This window comes from Drosophila sechellia, chromosome 3R, assembly GCF_004382195.2.
Source record: "Drosophila sechellia strain sech25 chromosome 3R, ASM438219v1, whole genome shotgun sequence".
Taxonomy (NCBI): Eukaryota; Metazoa; Arthropoda; class Insecta; order Diptera; family Drosophilidae; genus Drosophila; species Drosophila sechellia.
Genome location: NC_045952.1, coordinates 598,703 through 622,142, shown reverse-complemented (window position 1 = coordinate 622,142; position 23,440 = coordinate 598,703). Strand labels below are relative to the sequence as shown.

Sequence of the window (23,440 nt, the reverse complement as noted above, 5' to 3'; positions counted from 1 at the left end):
TATTATAATTTGTATTATTAAATTATTGTGGAAGGGAGGGAGACTACTATACTATATACACAAAGAAAAGACAATGATGAAGTTTTTTTTTTTTTTAGAAAAGTAAAACGTTACTTTAAAATTTAAGCCTACATTTTTTTTTTCTTCAGTTAAACCGCTTGATATGATAAATTGTAGTTCTACCACTCTCCTCTCTCAAGGAAATTTACCTTCACAGGTACATTGTGTTTACAAATAAAAAAAAATGGTACAAAATAAAAATATGTATATTTCCATGTAAAAGTGTCAATGTTTCAAAAAGTTATACATTGATGGAAACCAACTGATGACGGTTTGAAGATGGAAATTAAAGTGTTGCTGGAATTTATTATTCATTTTCGATGGTCATTCTTAGTTGTTATTGCAATATGTAAGAATTCACATATAATTTATATGTAAAAATAAATTAATTCTAATATAAAAGCATTTTTAGATCAGAAATACAAAAGTTAGTCATTTAAGAGTGAAAGTTGATTTTTTTTAAGTTCCCACAGCCACGGCTCATCTTTTATATGTGGTACACTCGTTCCCCTGGTTTCCAATCGTCCAAGGATGATCAAGGATGTCTTCGCTTGTGAAACGAACGTCTGGATCCGCCTGAAGCATATTGGCAATAAGATCGCGCACACCGTCCCCTATATCAGACCAGTAAGGATCTGGAAACTCATAAATGCCAGAGATAATAGCATCGAAAAGCGGCTCCTGTTGGTTGTCAGGCGCTACAAACGGCGGAAACCCGCATAGAAGTATGTACAAAATGATTCCAGCGGCCCAAACGTCAATCTTTGAGAAGATTATGTGAGTATATTCATTTTTAATAAAGCTATTATTTGCTTACCTTTAGCCCATATCCCACTTCTAACAATATCTCTGGTGCTACATATGTGGGAGTCCCGCAGACAGCATAGAGAAGATCGTTTACCTCACATGCTAATCCAAAATCGGCAAGCTTTAGTTCAAGAACATGTCCATGCTCATCTAGTTTCACCTGCAAATAGTTCCAATAATTAGTCGTATTAATGCTCAGTATTTTTCATTAGTTTTTTCATACTAGAAGATTCTCAGGCTTTATATCTCGATGCACAATGCCCATTGAATGCAGATAAGTCATGGCCGCTCCCAAATGTCTAATCATAATGCGCGACTGGCTTTCTGAGAATCTCGTTACCTGAGTTATAGCGTCGAATAAATCACCACCTGTTACAAATTTAACAACATATTTAAGCAAAAAGAAGCTGTGAATGTATTCACATTCAACGTACCACTTACATATTCCAGTACAAGATACATATTTGTATTTTGGTCTACACTCAAAATAAGCGAAATTATATGCGGATGATTTAATTTTTTCATGACGCGAACTTCCGCATCAATGTAGTGTTCCTTGCCCTTGCATTTGTTTTTGTCTATTATTTTTAGAGCGTAGGAATGACCAGTTTGGCGGTGCTTTATCTTAAACACAATGGCAAAGTTGCCGTCACCAATTATTCTTCCCAGAGTGTAAGTGTTCCGAATATTCGATGGTAATTCATTGATCTCCATACCAGTGCTCGTAAGTAAAGCCGCATGCCTATCATCTTCTGGTGTGGTTGCTGCCTTAAAAGCCTCCGAATCAACCACAGGAGGATAAACTTTTTTGCTCTTTATGGGCATCTTAGGCTTAGGTCCCTTGCATGTGGTTCCAGTCGTGCGCATGGTCTTACGAATGACATTAATAGCTCGATGCTCCTCCGCCTCTAACTTAAAGTCTTCCGCAGTGTTAATCCGCTCTGTCCCATAAGCGAAGAAAACATCATCCGACCCAAAAAAATCAGATAGTCGGACCACTGATACACCTGAAAGGGTGAATACCTTTCTCACATAGCCCGTGTCCAATCGAACCACTTGCGTAATGGCGGTCAGCACATGATCGAAGCTCGGGCTGTTACGCTTGTTTAGCAATAATCGCATAATACGCCGCGGTTTAGTTCCACTACGTATCAGCGTCACAATTCGAGGATGAACCACTGTAACTCGATCGCTTGATCTGGAAGCGATATGTGGACTTCCGTTGCCCGTTCCTCCGCCACAAGTTGGCAAAGGATTGCTGCCTGCAAGTAAGCCATTTTTCAGGGGAGAGGATGGTCGACACTTAGCCAATCGATGACTGTTGGAACGACTATTGGTCAGCGTCAGATTGGACAAAGGCTGGGATCCAGTGTTGTACTCAACCTTCTTAAAATTCTCGTTATTGCAGGAACAAACATAGCTCTGTCCATCTTCCAATTCATCGAGAGAGGTAATCTACAAGGGCAAATAAACAATAAAAGTATGTGTAGTAAAAATAACGAGAAGTATCCACCTTCTTCCCACACATGTTGTAGATGGTGCGAACAGCACCTGGTATCTTTACATTCTCTTCCAACAGACGGGTTAGGTCTTCAAAGAGTCTTTCAAAGGATCTGTACCGTTCGTTAGACACGGGAATGGTTATACCCGGATAAAAACGATCCCCGTTGCGGTAGAATTTGATTCTTAGTGCCTTTCGTGTCGGCGTTCGACTGCTTGGAATACGTTTCTTAATGTGATCAGCGGTGGGTGCAATGGTTAAGCATGCCGACCCACTAGCAGAGTTGGGTTCAAGCGTTTTAGTTTTGGAAGTGACTGATGTGATAGAGTAGGCGCCGTTTAGCGAGCCAGTCGATTTTCCCACCACTACGCTGTTTGTTAGAGAGGAGGAGTGCAAGTACCGCAGATCATCCAACTCCTTCTCCGGCTCCGAGCTAGAACTGACGGGGCTGTCGCAATCTCTATTATAGCTATTATCTTCCTGGACATTATGCTGTAGATTCGTCTTTTCGATAATAGAAGCCTCGGTGACGGCATTCGCCTTTGAAGGAACGCTCTGAGGGTGTGTCGCAGAAGGGGATGGTTGATGTGAAGACAGCACAGCATCATTACAATGAAGGCTGTTTATCTTTACTTTCTCTAATTCCATCCTGAAGCAAGAAAGAAATGATATGTGAAGAATAAGCAGTTAATTTTTATATATGGTTTACGTAACGATATAAATTTGTCTGATTTTTATACTTCGTTTTTGTTACTATAATTAAAACCAGAGAGAATGCTATAGTAGATTTCATTTTCCTGGAATATTGATAGAAATTGGTCTGTAAAATAATAAAAATTTAACAATTTTTCAATAAGGTGGGCGTGACGGTTTTGGGCGGTTTGTGGGAGTAAAAGTGGGCGTCTGCGCTGCGTATATGTCTCCGGAAAGTGTATGCTTAATCTCAACTCTAGCTTCTACAGTTCTTGAGATCGACGTTTATACGAACGGACAGACAAACGAACAGGCGGACAGATCGACTCGGCTTAAGAATCTATACGCTTTATATGGTCGTAAACGCTTCCTTCTGCCTCTTACATATTTTTCAACGGATCTGGTATACCCTTTTACTAGTAACAGGTATAAATAGTATTTATGTATAATGCATATTTGCTTTGACCAGCACAACCGGATGCGCCGATATAGACAAATCCCGTGGACTATGTAAAAGTTGTAGTAGGAAAGCATGTGAATGTATATCATAATTCAGCATATAATTAGATTCGGCCTTTATAAGCGAAACCTTAATTTTGGAAATTTGAATATCGATTTGGGTCAAAAGGTGTCCTTAACCAATTCCTTTAGCAGATTTTGAGCTCAGTAGCTTTTTTGAGCAATTAAAAGAGCGATTTTGAACGATATGTTTTATTGTTGTAGCGATAATTGCATTGATGCGATATGTTCCATGATACGAAGGCGAATGGTTATGAGCGATTTAATTGCAGAGCGAACCGCGAGATATTGAACTCTCTCTCTCTGAGTGAGGGGAGCTTAGATAACCAAAGATATTGATGCACAGCTGGGGTGCCGTATAACTTAATTGTGCCTCCAAAGCTGGCATGAACGAATAATAAATTTAGGATTGCTGGCGCCTGCGTGACCCGCCTTACTACCCCCGTTGGAAGCGTGTCTTTCAACAGAATTCCTAAGGGGTAGCAGACAAAGCTTATTCACTGCCCGCTTCGTCAATCCTGTCGGTTTCCGATCATATAAAGTATATATATTCTTGATCAGGATCAATAGGTAAGTCGATCTGCCGTATGAACGTCGAAATCTCAGGACCTATAAAGGCTACAAGGTTTGAGATTCAGCATACAGATTCTAGAGACAAAGACGGATCCCAAGTTGCCACGACCACTCTAACGCATATTTATTAGTCTTGTAAATTTCTATCGATTAAAAAAAAAAAAATTTTGCCACGCCCACTCTAACCACCTAAAACAGTTCAAAACTGACACAACCACATTTTTTAATTAGTTTTTGATATTTTTCATAATTTTTTAACAATTTTTGGATGTTTTCATAATTAAATTAGTGTTATAAATTTCTATCGATTTGCCAAAAAAAAATTTGCCACTCTAACGCCCTAATACCGCCCAAAACTGCCCATATCTTAAAAATATTTTAATTTTTTTTATTAATTTTATTAGTCTTGTAAATTTCTATTGATTTGCCAAACAACTTTTTGCCACGCCTATTCTAACGCCCTAAAGCCGCCAAACCAAACACCCCACACTTTTGAACAATTTTTAAAGTTTTTCTAATTTTATTCCCCTTATCTATCGATATCCCAGAAAAATAATGAAATTTCGAGTTCGAATTCACAATAGCCGAGTACCAGGTATCTGATAGCCGGGGAACACGACTATAGCATTCTATTTGTTTTAGAGTAAATTTAATGAAAAACCTTTATGTGGTGGTGGATTCAAAATATAAATAAGATACTATATATAATATATAAAATACTATATAACATACATATATCTTAAGTGCGACATTACAAACCACATAATATTCCGCAAATTACTTTTGCAATAGAGCTAAAATTCCTGAGTTTGAAATCATGGCAGATCCAGTGGGAAATGTCTTATTTCGCCACGCTCATACCGCAACGATTAAAAGCAGTGCTTTGATACCAGGATTCGAGAGAATTTACAACGTTAGTCTCTGACGTTCATCTATGATTAGTGAAAGAGTACCAAACACCGATGTTTATGCCTTGCTTGTTGCCTTAAGACAGAAAACCAAAATTTTTTTGAACAGATTAACTAATCCAAATGTTCTAATACCAGCAATGGCGGAATTTAAAATGGCGCTTAATATACGAAAGCGTTTACCGACCATATTCTTATTCAGGATCAATAGTCGAGTCGAACTGGCTTTGTCCGTCTGTCCGTATGATCCCCTCGATCTCAGGAACTAAAAGCTAGAATGCTGTGATTAAGAGACAATTTCTAATTTCTACCAGTATAGCAAAAACACTCTGGCCACGCCTCTTCTTACGCCGTTAAACAGCCCAAAACTGTTATGCACTTTTAAACCATTTTTGTAATTTTTTCAGACTTGCACTTCCACTAGCTAAGTAACATTTATCTGATAGTCGGGGAAGTCGACTATAGCATTCTATCTACTTCTGACTAAGGACAACGCTGAGAAGTATTATTTAACGAAGTATTATTTAGAAGTATTATTGAGTATTTTAACAATATTTGTATTTCGGGAGACCCTCGCTCTTGATTCTTAAGATTAGGAAAAGATTCAAATAGAGCAGTCAAATCTGCTTAGGTCAGGCTTTAGGATTTTTGCCGCTGCCAAAGAATTTGTTATTAGAGACGGATGCTGCGCAGCTGGGATATATTATGGAAGTCTCTTAAGTGCTATACTGTTTATAGTTCTTTGATATCATTGGAGTGCCCGGTTTGGACCAGCCAAATCCGTCACTCCCCTTTCCATAAAGAGAAGCCTATACTTGGGCTGGGATTAAAGGATATAGTATGGGAAATGGAGTTTTTTCTATTTCTATTTGTTGTGGAGTGTTTCGATTTTTTCTTATTTTAAGTTTTGCATTCAGCATCATAAATGGTTTAAATGATACATATCTTAAATATAAGTACAACAAAATTAGTGCGATTATTACAATGATCATTTGTATGTAAAGCGTAATATTGTTTTCTGAAATCATCTCAACAATGTCGTTGTGTTTTACAATTTTTATTTTTGTTATATTAAGTGGTGTGTATAGTGGTGTCAAATCTATTTCTGGTTTTAACAGATTTTCACTTAAAATTATACTGTTGATTTCTATTTTGCATTGCGTTACTCTTATCATTTTGTTTCCTTCTACTTTTATTTTATTAATTGAATTTTGGCAATTTTGGTTAAGAATTGTTTGGGTTAAGTTCCAGGTTACAATTGTGTTTGGTTCTATGTATTTTATTATTTCGTTCGTGTGTACTGGCTTAAAATTACAAATTGGATTTAAGTGTTTAATAATATTGGTGACACATTCATTTTTTACTTCTTTATTTTCGGTATTATAAACTTTATTTTCTTTTTCAAAATGTGATTGTGTGTCTGTGTAATCTAGCTGATAGCCGTTGGAGTCTGGGTAAGGGATTATTTTAATTTTGTTTATTAGTAAAAGGTAAATGGGTATGTGGGATATGATTAATACTTGGTTATCATTCTAGTTAATCCAAGTGGATGTTTTAATGTTTAAAATGTTTTGGCTGTTCACATTTTCAAGTTTGTCGTAGTTTAGTAATTTGGGGTTAAACAGTCCAAGTCTGGAAAGCTGCATAGACAAATCCAAATCATCTACGTATTCCGTAAACTGTATTAGTTCGAACAAAAAACTGTCAATGATGGTGTGGTTGTTTTAATATTTCTGTATCTTTTGCATTCCGTTATTTATCAATCGTATGGCGTCGTTGAGTTAATGTAATTTTACTGAGTTATGGGCGTTGATTTCAAGTTTTTCTGTATTTCGACTCGATCATTTTCATCTATTGTTCCAAATAGGTATCGTTTTATTGTATACAAATCTGAAGTGCATGGTAATCGGTTCGTAGTCTTTGCTCAAAATAGTCAACCACGATGTCTATTTCAGTTAAATTGATTTTTAAGCAATTATGTTCAAGGGAGGATGGTATCTGCACTGGCTTATCAGAAAATAGAAGGTATCCGTGGTAGAAGTCAATGAACCGCTGTGATCAGTATAAGCCATAGTGTTATCAGGTACAAGGTGCATGTGAAATTGAGAGTTGATTATTTTTCTTGTTTTTTTTTTTTAATTGTGCTTTGTAGTATTGGGTAACTCTATTTCTATTAGTGATTTTGTAATGGTCAGGGTCAGGCCAGTCTCTTCTACATTTTTGGTTGGTTTAAATGGATTTTCTTATTTGCCTTTCTGTAGTAGATCTTTTCTGTAGTTTTCTGTCGGATTTTCTTATTTGCCTTTCTGTAGTAGATCTTTTCTGTAGTTTTCTGTCGGTCTACCTTTATTTTATCTATTTTCTTCTCTTTTATTTTTTGAGTGTCCAATATTGAATGACCAGCGTAAAGGAAAATTTCAGCAGGTGTCTGTCCAGTAGTGTCATGTTTAATTTTATGGTTGTATGTGTAAAGGATTGTTTCTATCTTGCTTAATTTTACTTCTTCCTCATCAGATGAATTGATTATACGACTTTTTCTCTTTATTGTTTTGTGTAATCTTTTGACGTCTGCTACCCCGTTTTTTGCTGTATTAAGCTATAATTCGATTTCTTCTTCTTCAAGCCATCGCTTCCAAGCTAAACTGGAGAAAGCTCCGTCTCTGTCTACCTTTAGTAATTTTGGTTTAAATAATTGATTAAAAATGCGCATTATTAATCCTTAGTTTTAATTGGCTCAAGTGTAGCGAATTTAGAATAAATATCAATGCAACTGATGTAATGTTTTCCCTCAGATGAATAAATATCTACCACAAATTTTTCTCGGCAATGTTCCGGTTTAGGTGTGATTTTGGTGTTTCCATGTTTTGTTTTGACCAAATTGCATATGTTGCATACGTTTATTATATTCTGAATTAGTAGTTGGCTATTTGGAAAGAAGTGATTTTTTTTTTTAATTTTGTCATTTTCTGTTTACCAGGGTTTAAAAGTTTTTTGTGTGATTGAAGTATGATTTCTTTGAAAAAACGTTCTCTAATAGGAAAGGACTGTGTAGTACTTTTGTGTAGGTGGTATTAATAATTTATATGTGTGCTCTTTGAATACTTTCAAAATCTACATCGCTCTCAATATAAATGGTAATTTTTCTACGGATAAAGTGATCGATTAAAATTTGTTTGGCCTTTTCAAGTGCCATTACATCATATTGAATTGTGGTAATGGAGTTACCGAATATTTTTGAATGCTCTACTTTATTTTTATCGGATTTAATAAAGATAATTTGTTTTTTGAAATAATTTATTGGTTTTTCTGTTAAATGAATAAGGTAGTTATTGTCTTCTTTTGCACTATGTTGCGTAGCTACACTATGATGATTTTCTCCAATTTTAATTCTGGATAATGCATTTGGCAACTGAATTTTTCTTCCCTTTGATATAATCGATTTTAAATTGGTATTCTAACTCTACATCTTTATATTTCTAGCATTCGGTTCTTGAAGTTATAAAACCGTCTAAGAGGTTGATGGTCACTAGCAATGAGAAATTGTCGCCCTAGTAAATAATGTCGAAAAGTTTAAGTGGCCCAAATTATGGCGAGTAATTCTTTTTCGATAGCCCTGTAATTTAATTCGTGATCGTTAAGTGTTCTACTAATAAAAGATATGGGAAGACCGTTTTGAGAAAGGACAGCCCCGAGGGAAAAGTTACTTGCGTCTGTGATTAAAAAATTTCTTTTCAAATAAATTTTTCTCGAATTATCAAAGCCTTAAGTTTTAAGTTTTTTTTAACTCACAAAAGGTATTCGTAATGACCGCTTTTGGTGGAGAATGCAGTTTTAGGTATTGATTCCTCTTCCATTTCTATTTGGTGAAATCCTTTTGCGAGATCGATTGTTGTAAAATATTCGCATTTACCCAGTTGCCAAGAAGTTCGTCCATATTTGGAATTGGATATCTGTCAGGTATGGTTATTTCATTTAGCTTTCTATTCTCAATTACTACCCTGGTACAACCCAAGTAGGACTATTGTATGGTGAATTACTTTCCCTAATTAATCCCTGATTTAGCAATTCCTGTACTTGGTTTTCTACTTCAATTTCGTGTGTTTGCGCAAGTGGGTATAGTTTTGAATAAATTGGGGAGTTATTTGTTGTACTTAGTACGAGTTTAATGGTATTTGTAAATGGTAATTTGCCTCCTTCATTATATTCAAGATTTTAAAATTTACATAATAAGCCTTTTAACTTTAAGGTTTCTTCCTGATTTAGGCGATCTAATCGAAATTGTGAAAAATCTAATTTTTTATTGATTCCTAATCTGAGTTTTCAATTGGTTCTGGTGTCCTTTGGATATACAAATTTTGGTTTCTTTCGGATTCTCAAATAGTTAATTTGTATGGTGGATTAAAAAGGGTAACTGAATTATTTTTGCAATTAATAACTGATTGTGCATTTTTTAACAATTTTCTGCCAATTAGCATATTGTAATTATTAGAAAATCTGTGCACATAAAATGGTTCGGTTTTTTTGAAAATACTATTTCTGGGTAACATAATCAAGTCGTTCAAGGTAATAGGGTCATTTGATGTTAAAACTTCACATCTTCTATTTTGAATGGGAAGATCATAATTGATCATATTAATTGTGGATCCTGTGTCTATAAGGCATTTGCATGTGCAACATTTGTGTGCTATTTCTATGTATTCGTGTTGTCCGGGGATGTTGACCGAAAATTTTCGTTCGGTTCAGAGTTATTTTGATTTTGTTCGTGATTAACTTTGTCGGGTTGGACCTGTTGTTGCCCTTCATTAATGAACACATTATTTTGATATGGATTATACTGATTTTGCTCATAATATGTATTTCCTCTTAAATGTGTTGTTTGGGGATTTTGGGCTTTGTTGGGATGTTGTTGGAAAGGATTTTTTTTAATAATGGGTTGGGTGTTTATGTATTGGTTGGGTATGAAATAATTAGGTGCGTGCACATTGGTGGGTTGTTAATCATCTGCTGTGTATAGCTAGGTCTAAATGGTTGCATGTATTGACAAAATTAGGTTGGAAGGGTTGGAAATATTGTAGGTAACTTTGTCGATATTGAGTTTGAACATTTGTATTGAATTTATGTGATTTCGAATTCTGATCAGAATTTGAGTTTTTATTACGGTACTCTGGGTTTTTATTAAATTCAAAATTAATGTGTTCTTCATAAATTCCCTCATTTTGTGCAATGGTACTTAAAGATCTTAAGTCTGTAATATCGTGATGAGCATTTTAGCTCATAAATAATTAAATTGTATTGGTAGTTTTCTTATCAGTATCTTAATAGAGTCTTTAATAGCCTGAATATTAATAAGAAAATCCGATTAGTTACCTTCCAGGTGTAGTTTTGAAATTAATAATTGACGGCGTCTTTCAGCTTCTTCGCAGAATGATCTTAGGTTTCCTCTGTAACGGTGTCTCCCTGAAGTTCTCCAGAAGTTTGTAGCTTGAAGTTTGAGGGTAAGCCAATCTTCGATGTTCGGAAGTCCCAAAGATCGAGTAACCTGTCCGTCCAAGTTCCTTTCGATGGCTCCCAGTACATTGGTTGGTAGATATCATTGGACATCATTGGTTTGGTAGAGCGAAATTACGTAATTTCTGGATCACCCTTGAATGGCATAATGTCTTTAAGCAGCCGACGGGCTTCGTCAAGGTTGTTGTCGTTCAGCGCAACGATTTGGGGTGCGGCAATAGTTGGTTGAGAAATTTTTATTGAAAAAAATATATATACGTATTTCACTTCCACTTTTTATTGGATTACCGAATTGGAATTATAATCCAAGTTGAAGAGTTTTCACGAATTTATTTTGGGAAATATTTCGAGCACTGGATTATAAAATTTAACTTATTTTCCACTCAAAGGTTCTTTTTTCGGATAATTTTGTATCTTACCGAGTGCGCCAGTAAAATTAGTTGTGATATTTTTGAGTCGAACTAATGTCGCATCAGTTGACTAAGGACAACGCTAAGAAATAAAAAATTATCGGAGAAATAGTTTTCACGTCTTTATTCTTTTGATCTCAGCTTAAGACTTAAAATCAAATGTAAATTGGATTGAGGAGAAGCCTCAGTATTTTGACAATATTTGATTCTTCAGATTAAGAGAAGATTCAAAGAGAGTAGTCAAATCTGCTTGGGTTAGGCTTTAGGATGTTTACAAGAACGACTCAGTGCCGCTGCCAAAGAATTCCTTATTAGAAACGGATGCTGATCACTCAAGTGCATTACTGTTTATAGTTCTTTGAAATAATTGAAGTGGCCGGTTTGGACCACCCAAATACGTCACTATATCCATAAGTTATCCATAAGTTAGTAACTCCAAAGCTCTATTTTAGTAGAACTCTAAAATTCAAAGGCCATATTTAAAAATCTCTAGACCGAGGCTTGAACGTCAATCAATCCAGATCAATTATTTGAGTTTAGTTCAAACTAAACCTTCTTAAAAACGGTCGGTGATCTTCAAAATATAATTCAGTCAGATATTAAAAATTGTATATTTTTTAACTTATAAATATTGCAAACTCTTCATAGGCGCTCACACTTTTGAAAAATATTTTAATATAAAAATATCAATATTGTAAACTTTTATAAATTTGACAAAAATCTTTTTGCCCGCCCGCTCTAACGCCTTCAAAACGCCCAAAAATGGCATGTTCACATTTTTGAAATTTTTTTTTGACATTTTTTCATAATTTAATGTGTACATTTCTATCGATTTGTATCAAAAAACTTTTTGCCACGCCCACACTTACGCCTACAAACCGAACAAAACTGCCCCGCCCACACTTTATGAAAATTTGTTGTATATTTTTTTAAATTTAGTCTTTTTTAGTCTTCCTTTTCATAAACCAAGCACACGCCTGGCCTAATTGACATTAGTCGATATATGGACTACAAATTTTTGTTTTGGGTACATAAATATCATCAACCCGTGTTATTCCGTCCAAAGAGCACGCACTTGCAGTGACACAACTAAAGGTCTTAACTTTAAACTTTGAGACATTTAAGTGTAGTACCTTATCGCGGCACCATATTTGAAAGCTATCTAGATCGTATTGTAAGTCCAAATGGTACCATATTTCTTTAAACTGGAAGCATAATTTAACATCGTCTTCGTACATAAGTACTGTCGTTAATAAATATGGTAAAAATAAGCGGACCAAGAAGGCTCCCTTGTGGGACAACGGATGTGACCCAGGGAATGCAAGTTAGGGATTTTTTAAAGACGGCCCGTTGCGTCCTGCTATTCAGATAACTTAAAATCCAATTTAGAAGATCAACAGGGAAACCTAATAAATCAAGTGTGCTTACTAGAAGAGAAAGGCTAACGGAGTCAGATGCTTTATTAAAGTCAATGTACATGACATCTATTTAAAGATTGTTTTGAAGCACTGTATTTCAAAAGAAGTTAGCTCCAATAGGTTAGTCGTTGTTGATCTTCGTTTCAAAAGACAGTGCTGACATAGTGATATAATTGAACTACAAAAGTGCTGCAAATTAGCAGAAATAAAATTTTAAAAAAGCTTATGGATATCCGACACTTGGAGATTGCTTGTAATTGCTTGCATCCAATTTGTTACCTTTTTAATGGAGAGGAATCACAAAGGATTCCTTCCATATATGGAGAAAGATTCCAAAGATAAGGTTAACAGTTTCAGTAGAGTCTTTCACGTGGCTTCCGCACAGAATCTGGGCACACAGCCAGGGATTCGGTCGGGACTTGGCGAATAGACAGGCTGAAGTTCGTAAATCACTGACCATTCATTTAGAGTGGGACAATATATTAAATTCAACTTTGACACCGTTTAAGAGTATGGCTCTTCGCAATTTGGTAACGTGGAATATTTGGTTTGAAAAACTTTGTAAATTTCCTGATCAGTGGTATTTTCAAAAAATAGCGGGGAAGGGTAAGAAATTGTTTGGCGAACTGGAACGTACAGTACAATAGTTCTTGTAACACTGGGCATTGAGCACAGTAAAATTTTATCGAGCACTTTAAAATTTAAAAAGGATAGACCGGTATTTTTAAATTTTGCATGAAGGCTGAACTTTACATTTCTAAGGTGTGTCAAGTCTTTAGTAAACCTAGGAGGCGTATTAGAGATTGACGGAATGTAAATCGGAACACAATAGCTTAAAAACAAGAGGGAATGCTATATTCGAGCTCCCCGACTATCAGATACCCGTTACTCAGCTAGTGCGAATGCCAACCCGAAATTTCATAATTTTTTTGGGAATCTATTAGATGAGAAAAAATTTAAAAATTGTTAATAAGTGTGGGCGTGACCAGTTTGGCAGCTTTAGAGCGTTAGAGTGGGCGTGGCAAATCGTTTTTCGATGAAAATTTACACGACTAATAAAATTGTGAATATGTATCAAAACATTTTGCAAAAGTGTGGGCGTGGCAGTTTTGGGCGGATTATGGGCGTAAGAATTAGTTTTACATTTTTTGGTGGTTTGTGCGCTGCCTCTATGTCTCTAGAAACTGTATGCTTAATCTCAAGCTTTTGCTTTGTATTATACTTTTATCCCCTTTTAATATGTCGAAAAGAGACGTGGTTTTGGTTGTGGTTGTTTCGGTCAAAGCGACCGAAAGCGCCAGCGCAGAAAAAATTTTCAACGTAAATCTCAGCTAAGAGCTACCTTTTCGCGACCTTTTACGCTTACAGGACACGACTTGGTGGGGCCCTTTGATGTCAAGAACTATTTAGGTCGCGCCTGTCGACTTACCAAAGGCTATGTGCGTGTATTCGTATGCTCCAGAAGGCCATTCTTTTAGAGGCCACCTCTGACCTCTGACCATCTCTATGCCGACAACGGAAACACATTTGTGGGCGCGGAAAAAGCCCCAAAATAAAAATAAAAAAGTCTACCTTGAGTTAAGTTCCTTCTAAAGGTGTAGTAATTTCCTCTCTTATTAACAGTTACAGGACGAGACGAGTACTGATTTTGATTAGTCATATCTTTATTCGGACTTTGGGTTTGCATATCAGTTTTTTTTGTATCTGTTATTATAGTATCTTGGATTATTGCTTTTTTTTCGGTTCTAGTTTCATCAAGTTCAACTATCTCGTCCCCGTACATCTATACCTTCTCGCTAAGTGGCAATGTATGTTCTACTTCTGCCAGCAAGACTCACAGCAGCTCTCTTCCCAGCTCATTAGCGGATCCCCAACCTTCTGCAGGATGGCAAGATGTCTCTTTTACACCAGGTAAAGGAAGAAACAACAAGAGAGCAAGCACAGCCCAAAGAAGGCAAGGAGGGCATCATCTGATCACAGCTTTTCGCAGCGAACTGGACGCCCTTGTAGGTGATTCCTACACCATTGTGTAGGATATGTTTATATACTCCACTCAATAAGTCGACCTCACTCCCTCTTAATATGATGTTTATTGATCTTAAAAAAGCGGAAAATAACAAGCTTGTTAAGAATATTCTTGTCGTGTTCAACATCGAGTGACATGGGATAAACCACGTAAGCAACTCGAGCATGTAAAATGCCGTAGATGTGCAGGCTATGGTCATACCAAAACGTATTGCTTTCGGCATTTTATTTGCAGAGAATGTGGAAATTTGGTTCCATTAAATACCTAAAAGAAGCTTCTATGATATTCGTAAGCATCATTTGAAGACCAACGAACTAACCGCTGCTGGTCCTATAAACGGATCCCCTTCTCAGAGGCAATCAGCCAATGTTCAGCCAATGTATTTGCTTGCTGCCTACTGTAACTACCAACCTGGACTCCAAACTGTAACATCATTTTTATTCTAGGTTTGACAAAATGATGTCGTTAGTGGAAACGTTGATGCAACTACTTCTCCAAACCCGTCCATCGTCGTCTGCTTTTAAAAATGGGTCCTCTTAAGAAAGCAGCATGGAATTAAAGTGGGTCCTCCTCGATGACCACTGATATCCTCGCTTTTATTGATCTTCACGACTTCACTTCTCCTCCCGGTCCAACTTCCGGGTCGATGGCTTTACCCTACATACTACAAACCATCCGGATGCCAGACAACACGGTGGTGCGGAGATCCTTGTTAGATCAAATATCTCTCATCAACCATTCGGCACTCTATCGCAAAATCATATCCAGGCAGTAACCATTCAGCTGACTGCAAGCAGAGGAAACTTAAATGTTGCCTCAGTATACTGCCCTCCGACTCTTAGATGGACAGATGCTATTGTTGGGCAGTTCATCACACAATTTGGCACATAGTTCCTTGCGGCAGGTGACTGGAACGCAAAACACAGATGGTGGGGAAGTTACAGGATGTGTACCCGAGCTAGGCCAATGTGTTTTGCACGTGCAGAAAGTCGAATCGACCTCGTTGCAACTGGAGAAGCCACATGCTACCCTATCGTGCAACTGGCTCTCCAAGTGCCATAGATTTTGGGATCTCCAAAGGCTTTAGACAGCAACAAATCAGGGTGAATGTGATGACAGAACTGTCATCTGACCATCTGCCTTTGAGCTAGATGAAGACGCCCAATCATTTAGAAGTGTTACAAAAATGCTGTCTCCACAAGCGAACACTCGGATCTTTAAAAAACACATCGAGGCTACTGTAGAACTGAACATTCCCATTGACACTTGCAGTTGGCTGGAAGCGTACGCCGACTACTTCACATGTGCAATCATTGAAGCTGCAAGGCAGGCTACACCAACCCCTCACCAAGTTGGTCTCACCACCAAAAGGAGGCCTCCCATTTTAAGCTTGGAGGCTAGGGACTTGCTTAGCCACAAAAGACGCCTCAGAAGACAATACATCGGGACAGGAGATCCTAGCATTTACCAGCAATATTCAAGTACTACTAATCGACTGCGTCTGCTAGCCAATAACAGTAAAGCAAACCTGGATACCTTATTCGGGAGTGCTGGTCCAGATAGTAATAGTGGATTCTCAATATGGAAACTCATGAGAGGCATCAAGAGACAGCCTTTGTTCCAATCACCAATTTAGGATCGAGGTGGCATCTGGCACAAGACGGATGATGAGAAAGCAAGTGGTTTTTCTTCGCACCTGTCCTCCACTTTTATGCCCTTCAATTTAACGGAAGACACCAATCGTGAAACCATCGCCCTATAAGACATACCTCACCGCAGGAAGTAATGATGCAACTAAAGGCTTTGCAACCCAAAAAAAATATTTAATGGCATGCTAAGTTTAGGTTATTTCCCCAGGCAATGGAAGCGTGCGCGCATTGCAATGATCCCCAAAGCTGGAAAGTCACCAACACAGATCGACTCATACCGCCCGATGAGCTGCTACCAACTTTCTCCAAAGTTTTTTAAACTCCATAAACATTTGGTGACAACGACGTGATCTCAGTTTTTTATAGGAGTCTGTAACTTATTATTGCTTATTATCGTTTAATTTTTGTCTGTCGTTTGCGGGCATTCGGTCACAAACACAAGAACATACACACATGTGTAATATTGGGGAATAAAATGAGTGTGGGCGTAAACGGTTCGGAGGCTTTAGAGCGTTAGAGTGGGCGTGGCAAAAAGTTTTTTTTTACAAGTCGTTAGAAATTTAAGCGACTAAAAAATCTGTGAAAAAATATCAACACATTTATCAAAAACATGGGTCAACAAAACTGCGCTGCGTCTTTGTCTCTAGAATATGCTGAATCTCAACCTTCAAGCTTTTATAGTTCCTAAGATCTCGACGTTCATACGGACAGATGGACAGGGCTAGATCGACTCGGCTATTGATCCTAATCAACAATATATGTACATTATATAGTTGGAAACGCTTCCTTCTGCCTGTTATATACTTTTAACGAATCCAGTATACCATATTATATTACCATTATATATTATATTATATATATTATATATATTATTTTGTTTTGAAGAACACCGTTTTATTTGGGTATCAAACTAAACTCAACTAAATCTGGATTGATTTACGTTCAAGCCTCGGTCTAGAGATTTTTAAACATGGCCTTTGGATTTCAGGATTCAAGTGCATTTGCTGTTGGATATAAACGGTCTTAGATTCTTACAATTTTGTTTATTAAAATCTAAAACTTCTGTTTTCGAGTTTGTGAGTCCGAACTTTAAATGTGGGAAAGTGACAATTGTGTAAGGGCAGACGAGAAATGTTTAGCTCAGGAGTTTTCTATCTATTTGGGGATTCATGTAACAGTGTTTCTTATCTGGTATTGATTGGGTATATAGGCATGTGTTTAGGTCTAACGGAGGTATGGATATGTCACTCTCCAAGCCATTGACTTTCGCCTGTCCATAGGCCGTTAAATTTCGATATATCATGATATTGGTTTCGGCCTGAATCTGTTATTTTACATCTAGGTTTGAATGTTCTACATAATAATTCGATTATTTTACAATAAGTTTCATAGGGATATTCTTGAATTTATTTGCTAGATACTGAGTTAAGCTGATTATTATAGTAACGAAAAGAAGAAATGTTTATAATTTGGAATACAGTGTAGTGTTTTTTTTATTGTATTTGGGCTATCGGTTCAATTCTTGTAACATTCATACTGCAAAAAAAAATATGTTCCGATTTACTTTCCGTTAATCTCTAACCAAAGACACTAAAATAACTATTATTTTAGTATCTAAATTTTCAAAAAAAAAAGAAAATACATGTTAAAAAATATATTTCATAAAAATAATACAAACATATATAGTTAAAAGTTAATAATTATAAAATAAATAAAAATATGCGACCTTTTTAATGCAAAATTGATTTCTTGGGGCACGAGGTGCGGTCATAAGCACCTAAGAATCGATGTCTACTATAAAAGGTCTCCTCTAATTTTTCACCCGTCGCAAGCTGAATACTCTAATGCCAATTATTCTGATATACAGTCATTTTTTAAATTTAATTTGTGATATTATGTACATAGATTCGTCTATTACTATTTTAAAGATGTATAATAATAATAATAACGTTAAGGCAATGCAAAACAAGAATTTTTTACATATATACATATACAAAAATAATATAGATTTAAAGTCTAAGGACTTGTAAAGGGAAGGGCATATTTTGCAAATTTACAATGCATGAGCATACGTGTGCACACATACAGTTGTCGGCTGTCACTATAGGCGTAGAGCTGCTGGCTGTAGAGCTCTCCGCTCTCTCGCTCTTGAAAAAAAATTAGAGAGAGCATGGAGCCACCTAGAGCCACGCCGAACAAATCGTGTGCAAAAAATCGTATGGCGGTAAGCATCTTGATATTCTAGTGTCTTTGATTCAGAGATGTTAAATAGCGCTAGCGCATTCTCACATATATACTGACAACTGGGATTGTCTGTTCGTTATCCTGTGCGCGAGCAAACTGCCAAAGTAGACCCTCTATTTCTGGGAACAGTCCTTAACGTCCAAGTCCGAAATCCCAGCTTGGGATGAAATTAACACCTTCCTGAGCCGTATCGGACATTGGAGGCCATCGAGGATATGAAAGCGACAAAGGTCAGCACTAAAGAGCACTAAACAGAACGGGTGTGACTTATGCTCCAAGGAGAAGCATACGGTAGGATTGTGCCCGCGCTTTCTCCATATGTCAGATGACGCGCATTCCGGCTCCATCAAAAAGAAGCAGCTATGTCAGAATTGTTTTCGAGAGGCCAACAGCCACATGACTGCACGAGCATACTCAGCTGTTTTACCTGTAAAGAGAGGCACCATACGTTGCTGCATTGCAGGCCCGAATTCCTCAACCTCCTTGCCTCCTACACAGCCATCTCGACCTTCGAGAACCTCCAGCAGAAATTGCATCGTCAAGCTCTTCAGCGGTGAAAACACATTTCGCACCGGCACTTTTAAAAAATTCTGTTCCGAAACAAGAAAGGAAATATCCGAGACTTCGAATTGCAAACAGTTACCTTCGGGGTCAACTGCGCCCCGTTCTTCGCTTTTCGAGTACTGCAAAAGCTGGCAAAACACGTATCATTAAGCAGCACATTTACGTCTACGACATTCTGGCGAGGCAAATTCCGACTACCTCATCGACATTGATGACATCGTTGAAGGCCAAAGACCGATTGGATCCTGCCGGCTGGCTCGCTTCGTTCATCATCCGTTCCAAAAAGTTCATGCAGGATATTTGGTTGCAGGACTTTGGCTGGGACGATAAGCTTCCAACCAAAGTGAGTCAGAGATGGCAATCGTTCTTAGTGAGTATTCCGACCTCAACCAGATCCGCGTTCCGAAATGGGTGTGGTATTAGCATGAGGTAACCATAGAGCTTACCGGATTCTGTGACGCCTCTCAGAAAGCCTACATCTACATCCGGGTCGACTGCCAAGTTCAGATATCCGCTGCTGGACAGATTCCACAATTGTTTTAGCCTGGTTACAAACGCCTTCTTGCTACTGGACCACGATTGTGCCAACAGAGTTGTCCAGATCGCCACGTTCGATCTGAAAAAACTCCGCCGAACTAGCCAGTCGAGGCGTATGACTACATGAATTGCCAGGTAATCATCTCTGGTGGCACGGACCAGCGCAAGGGGCACTCATCCAGCGGTCAAAATGCATTTTGCCAAGGCGCCGTCTATCGACTTCCTGGAACGTTTTTCCAAACTTTACAAGGCATATGTTCGACGTTTCCTGAAGCGCTGACGCAAGGGTTCGATCTCGCCCAATTCACGGTCCACTAGTGAAGAAATCCGAGAGGCAGAAAGAACTCTATTCTCCATTTCGATAAAAGGCTCCTTCCAGTGTCTATTCCGTTACTAAATCTGTTTGCATTCATTGACCAACACGGTCTTTTAAGGGAATTCTGCCGCCTTACTGCCTCAAGAGGATGAACGCCATCTGATTCTCCCCTACGACTTACGTAGACTGTCTCGCCCTCAATTCCAATTTCCAGATTACTCTTCACGGCGGTAGTCGTACGCCTGTTCCGATCGAAGTATTGGATTTCTAAAATCAAGAATCTCGTGAAGGCTGTGGTGAATCCGTGCAAGATTTGCACGATTTACAAGAGGAGACTTCAAACCTAGTTGATGGGCGATTTTCCGACAGATAGAGTCTTCTTCTCGTGGGCCTTCTTCTTCAAGGGCATTGACTATGCCGGCCCTTTCGAAATTAAAAATTAAACAGAGAGAGCGTGTCTCTTAAGGAAGGTATATTTTTGTGTGTTTTTCCACGAAGGCGATTTTCCACGGAGGGTCTGTGGGAAGCGGGAGTGAAAAATCTGAACACACTTTTCTATATACCTAAATCCGCCCGCAGGTTTACGTTTGAGGAGCTGGCGATGCTTCTCGCTAAGATCGAGGCTTGTCTCAATTCCAGACCCCTCTCCACGATGTCCGAAGATCCCACATTTTTGCAGTTGTTCTGAATTCTCTCTTTCAGAGCGTTTTACGTCGGTATTCACTACCGAAATCTTTAAAATAAGAAGCAGTAGCGTATTTCGTGAATTTATCGATAGTAAGGTACATGATGTTGGGAAACCAAATATCTAAATGATTTATTTCGTTGCGTTGCGAAAGGGTATTAGTTATGTTTTACATATGTTTTAAGGGATTTCGATTATAATAAGAAGATTGGAATAATATCGCTTTTTTATTGCCGCAAAAATTTTGTTCATACCGCTATGGTTACTCCTTAAATGTTCTTCCATTATTTTTAAAATTTTTTCTTCATCTGTGACGTCTATTAGAAAACAACGATCTTTTTAATTTAATTCAAAATAGCATTACTTCTCGTGTGTGTCTTATTTTTCGTTTATACAGTATTTTGGTGCCTCGCGATTTCTTTTCCGACTCTTTTAGTACTGCAACTTATATATGTTCAATGCGTTTACTGTATTTTTAATATAGTTTAAATTGTCAGATTGAGCGCTGTAGACGGTGTAGATTAGTTTGATAATTGGTCTATTAGGTCAAACGAAAAGTCATTGTTTTATTCGTCATTTCTTTTAACTGATTACATGAGATTGTTAGGTTTGCCTAAGAATATACATGTTTTATCTTATTGGATGGTTTCATTCATATTTATTTCGGGATGGTCTAAGAGGGTATTATTAGTTTATATCCTACTAAGACCATCTGCTAAGGCGTTTTCTCTTCCTTTGATGAGAGCAATATTTTCATCTCTCAATTTTCCATCTCTTTAGCTTTAAATTGGGTACTGTTAAAATGTTCAGCCTTAGGCCAGAAAATAGCTTGGAGTTGGATATCGCCATTTTGCTAAGTCTAAAGAAGAAAATATCTTCGATTGTTTGCGAGTTTAATTTTTATAATCGAAAACTTGTCGGCACCATTTCTGTAGGTTTATATGTCCAATTCTTTTTTTACGCTTTCAAATATGTGGCAGTTTAGGGAGGTTTTAGGGCTTTAGAGTGGGCGTTTTTAATTCGATATAATTTTACAAGACTAATAAAAATATGAAAAAATATCAAACCATTTTTCTAAAGTGCGGTCATGGCATTTGTGCGGTTTGTGGGCGTTAGAGTGGGCGTGACAACATTGGTCAACAAACTTGCGCTGCGTCTTGTCTCTAGAATCTGTATGCTTAATCTCAATCTTCTAGCTTTTATAGTTCCTGAGATCTCGGCGTTCATACGGACAGACGGACATGTCAAGATCGACTCGGCTATTAGACCTAATCAGGAATATATATATGTACTTTATACAGTCGGAAACGACTGTAACGGGTATAATGAACGGCACTTTTTATATCAACAAAATCGGAAGTTCAAAGAAGAAAGCCACAATTTCAGCCATGGCCCAAGAAACGTGCTAAGACGCTTATCATCAGTTCACGTCATGCGCGTTAAAAATCTTCAACACAATAAGCATATCCAATCCCGGCAGCCATCGGGCAAGACCTGGATCTTTTGCTCTCTTCCACAGTCTTCATAATCCTCATTATAATTTATCTTATTTGCAGCATCAAACGTAAACATCCATCTAAGGACATAGAATTCGGATGCCTTTAGCTTGAGACAGGGAGAGGGTTAGCACGCGCAGGTCGAAGTGATACAATGACCCAGCGAAATGCCACCCGGAACCGGATGCGGCACCGTCAACAGTAACATCAACGTTACCGCGCCGGGCGAGCTTCATTCCGCTTCGGCAAAAGCGATGTGCAACGTTCAAAATAATTCGGCACGGGCATGTGAGCGCCAAGTGTCCGTCGGAGACGTGAAGCTCCAACTTGCAAAAGAGGCATGGCGCGAGGCGCTAAATAAGCAATCTGAGATTGACTTTGCGGGATAAATAAGTTAGCTCTATAAGTTATTTCGTAAGAGACCGAAAACAAGAGCAGTTGGCTCAATAAATAACTCTTTTATTATAATAATCTAATTGACTTAATTTATATACTACCAGCAATAGAAAAGTTTTAAAGTTATAGGAGTGTGAGAGTAGTTTGCTTAGGAACGGACGGCCGTCTGTCTAAATCAATATACCCTCCGCAAGGGTATATATATAAGTCAATTTATAAACATTCCAATAATATCGAGCAGTAAAAATGTTTCTGCTTGGATGGATGTTTTATAGGATGCTTGTGTTGGTTGAAATAAGCTGCAAACCATAATTCCCTGCATTGAAAAAGTTTGTAGGGAATACCAGTCTATTGAACACTCCAATCAATACACAGACGAACTTCAATTTGATAGCATAGTGGAGAATTTATGTTCATCATTAGGCCGCTAAAGTAAACGCTAAACTTTGCCACGCTGTTAAGGGGAGGGGTTAAATATAAATGGTCGCAATGCGTACTTTAATGGAATTTTGTGTTATTCGGCATCTTTAATGCTCTCACCTGATGTCAAAACAATTTATTTCTTGGGTGGTACCTTTAAACCTGTACAGCAGAGTTGCGCACACAATTTTCTAGTTATTCACACAATCGGATTATGCCGAAATGTTACTTATGCGTTTTGGCTTAAGAAAATTTATGATGTCAGCATGTTTTTTAACCGTATTCGACATTCGTTATAGCACAAACTAAATTTGATTTACCTGACAATAATACTAATTGAACACTGCTATTAAATATACTTGTTCACAATTCTCGTTCATTGAATCATTCCGCCTAAGCAAAATTTAAAAAAATTATAGTTTGTTAAAAGATAATTCGAAACGGATATCGAATATATTAAATTTAATAAAAATCTTCAGCAAAAACTGATTCAATTGTAATACCGTGCTTACATATATATCACCACATATACAATGTTGGGCTGCAACTGTTTTAGGAAACTCTTTCCTAAACAAAATTCAGGTTAAGATATCGTCGCTCAGTTTACGCCAACTAAGGAACATTGAAGAAGGGAAAAATAGGATCCCATTGATTTGTTTGTGGGTCTTTGTTATTATGGGTCTTAATTATATATATAAATTTTTATTTTA

At 37.5% G+C, this 23,440-nt stretch overlaps 1 protein-coding gene across 3 annotated transcripts; it reads right to left on the bottom strand.

Moving 5' to 3' along the window:
- Positions 1–248: 248 nt before the first annotated feature.
- LOC6620680 (serine/threonine-protein kinase GM11705) lies at positions 249–23,233 on the bottom strand. 3 transcript variants are annotated; one of them, XM_032720600.1, is made up of 6 exons: positions 22,851–23,229; positions 2,381–3,017; positions 1,302–2,322; positions 1,091–1,236; positions 878–1,027; positions 249–822 (listed from the first exon to the last, which is right to left on the bottom strand). In XM_032720600.1, exons 2-6 carry the CDS (start codon positions 3,014–3,016, stop codon positions 541–543), a joined length of 2,235 nt encoding a protein of 744 aa, XP_032576491.1. In that variant the 5' UTR covers position 3,017; positions 22,851–23,229; the 3' UTR covers positions 249–540. The 3 variants fall into 3 exon arrangements, with proteins under 3 accessions (XP_032576491.1, XP_032576492.1, XP_032576493.1); XM_032720601.1 differs by having other exon boundaries at positions 23,051–23,229; XM_032720602.1 differs by lacking the exons at positions 249–822; positions 878–1,027 and having other exon boundaries at positions 1,116–1,236; positions 1,309–2,322; positions 22,851–23,233.
- Positions 23,234–23,440: the final 207 nt, after the last annotated feature.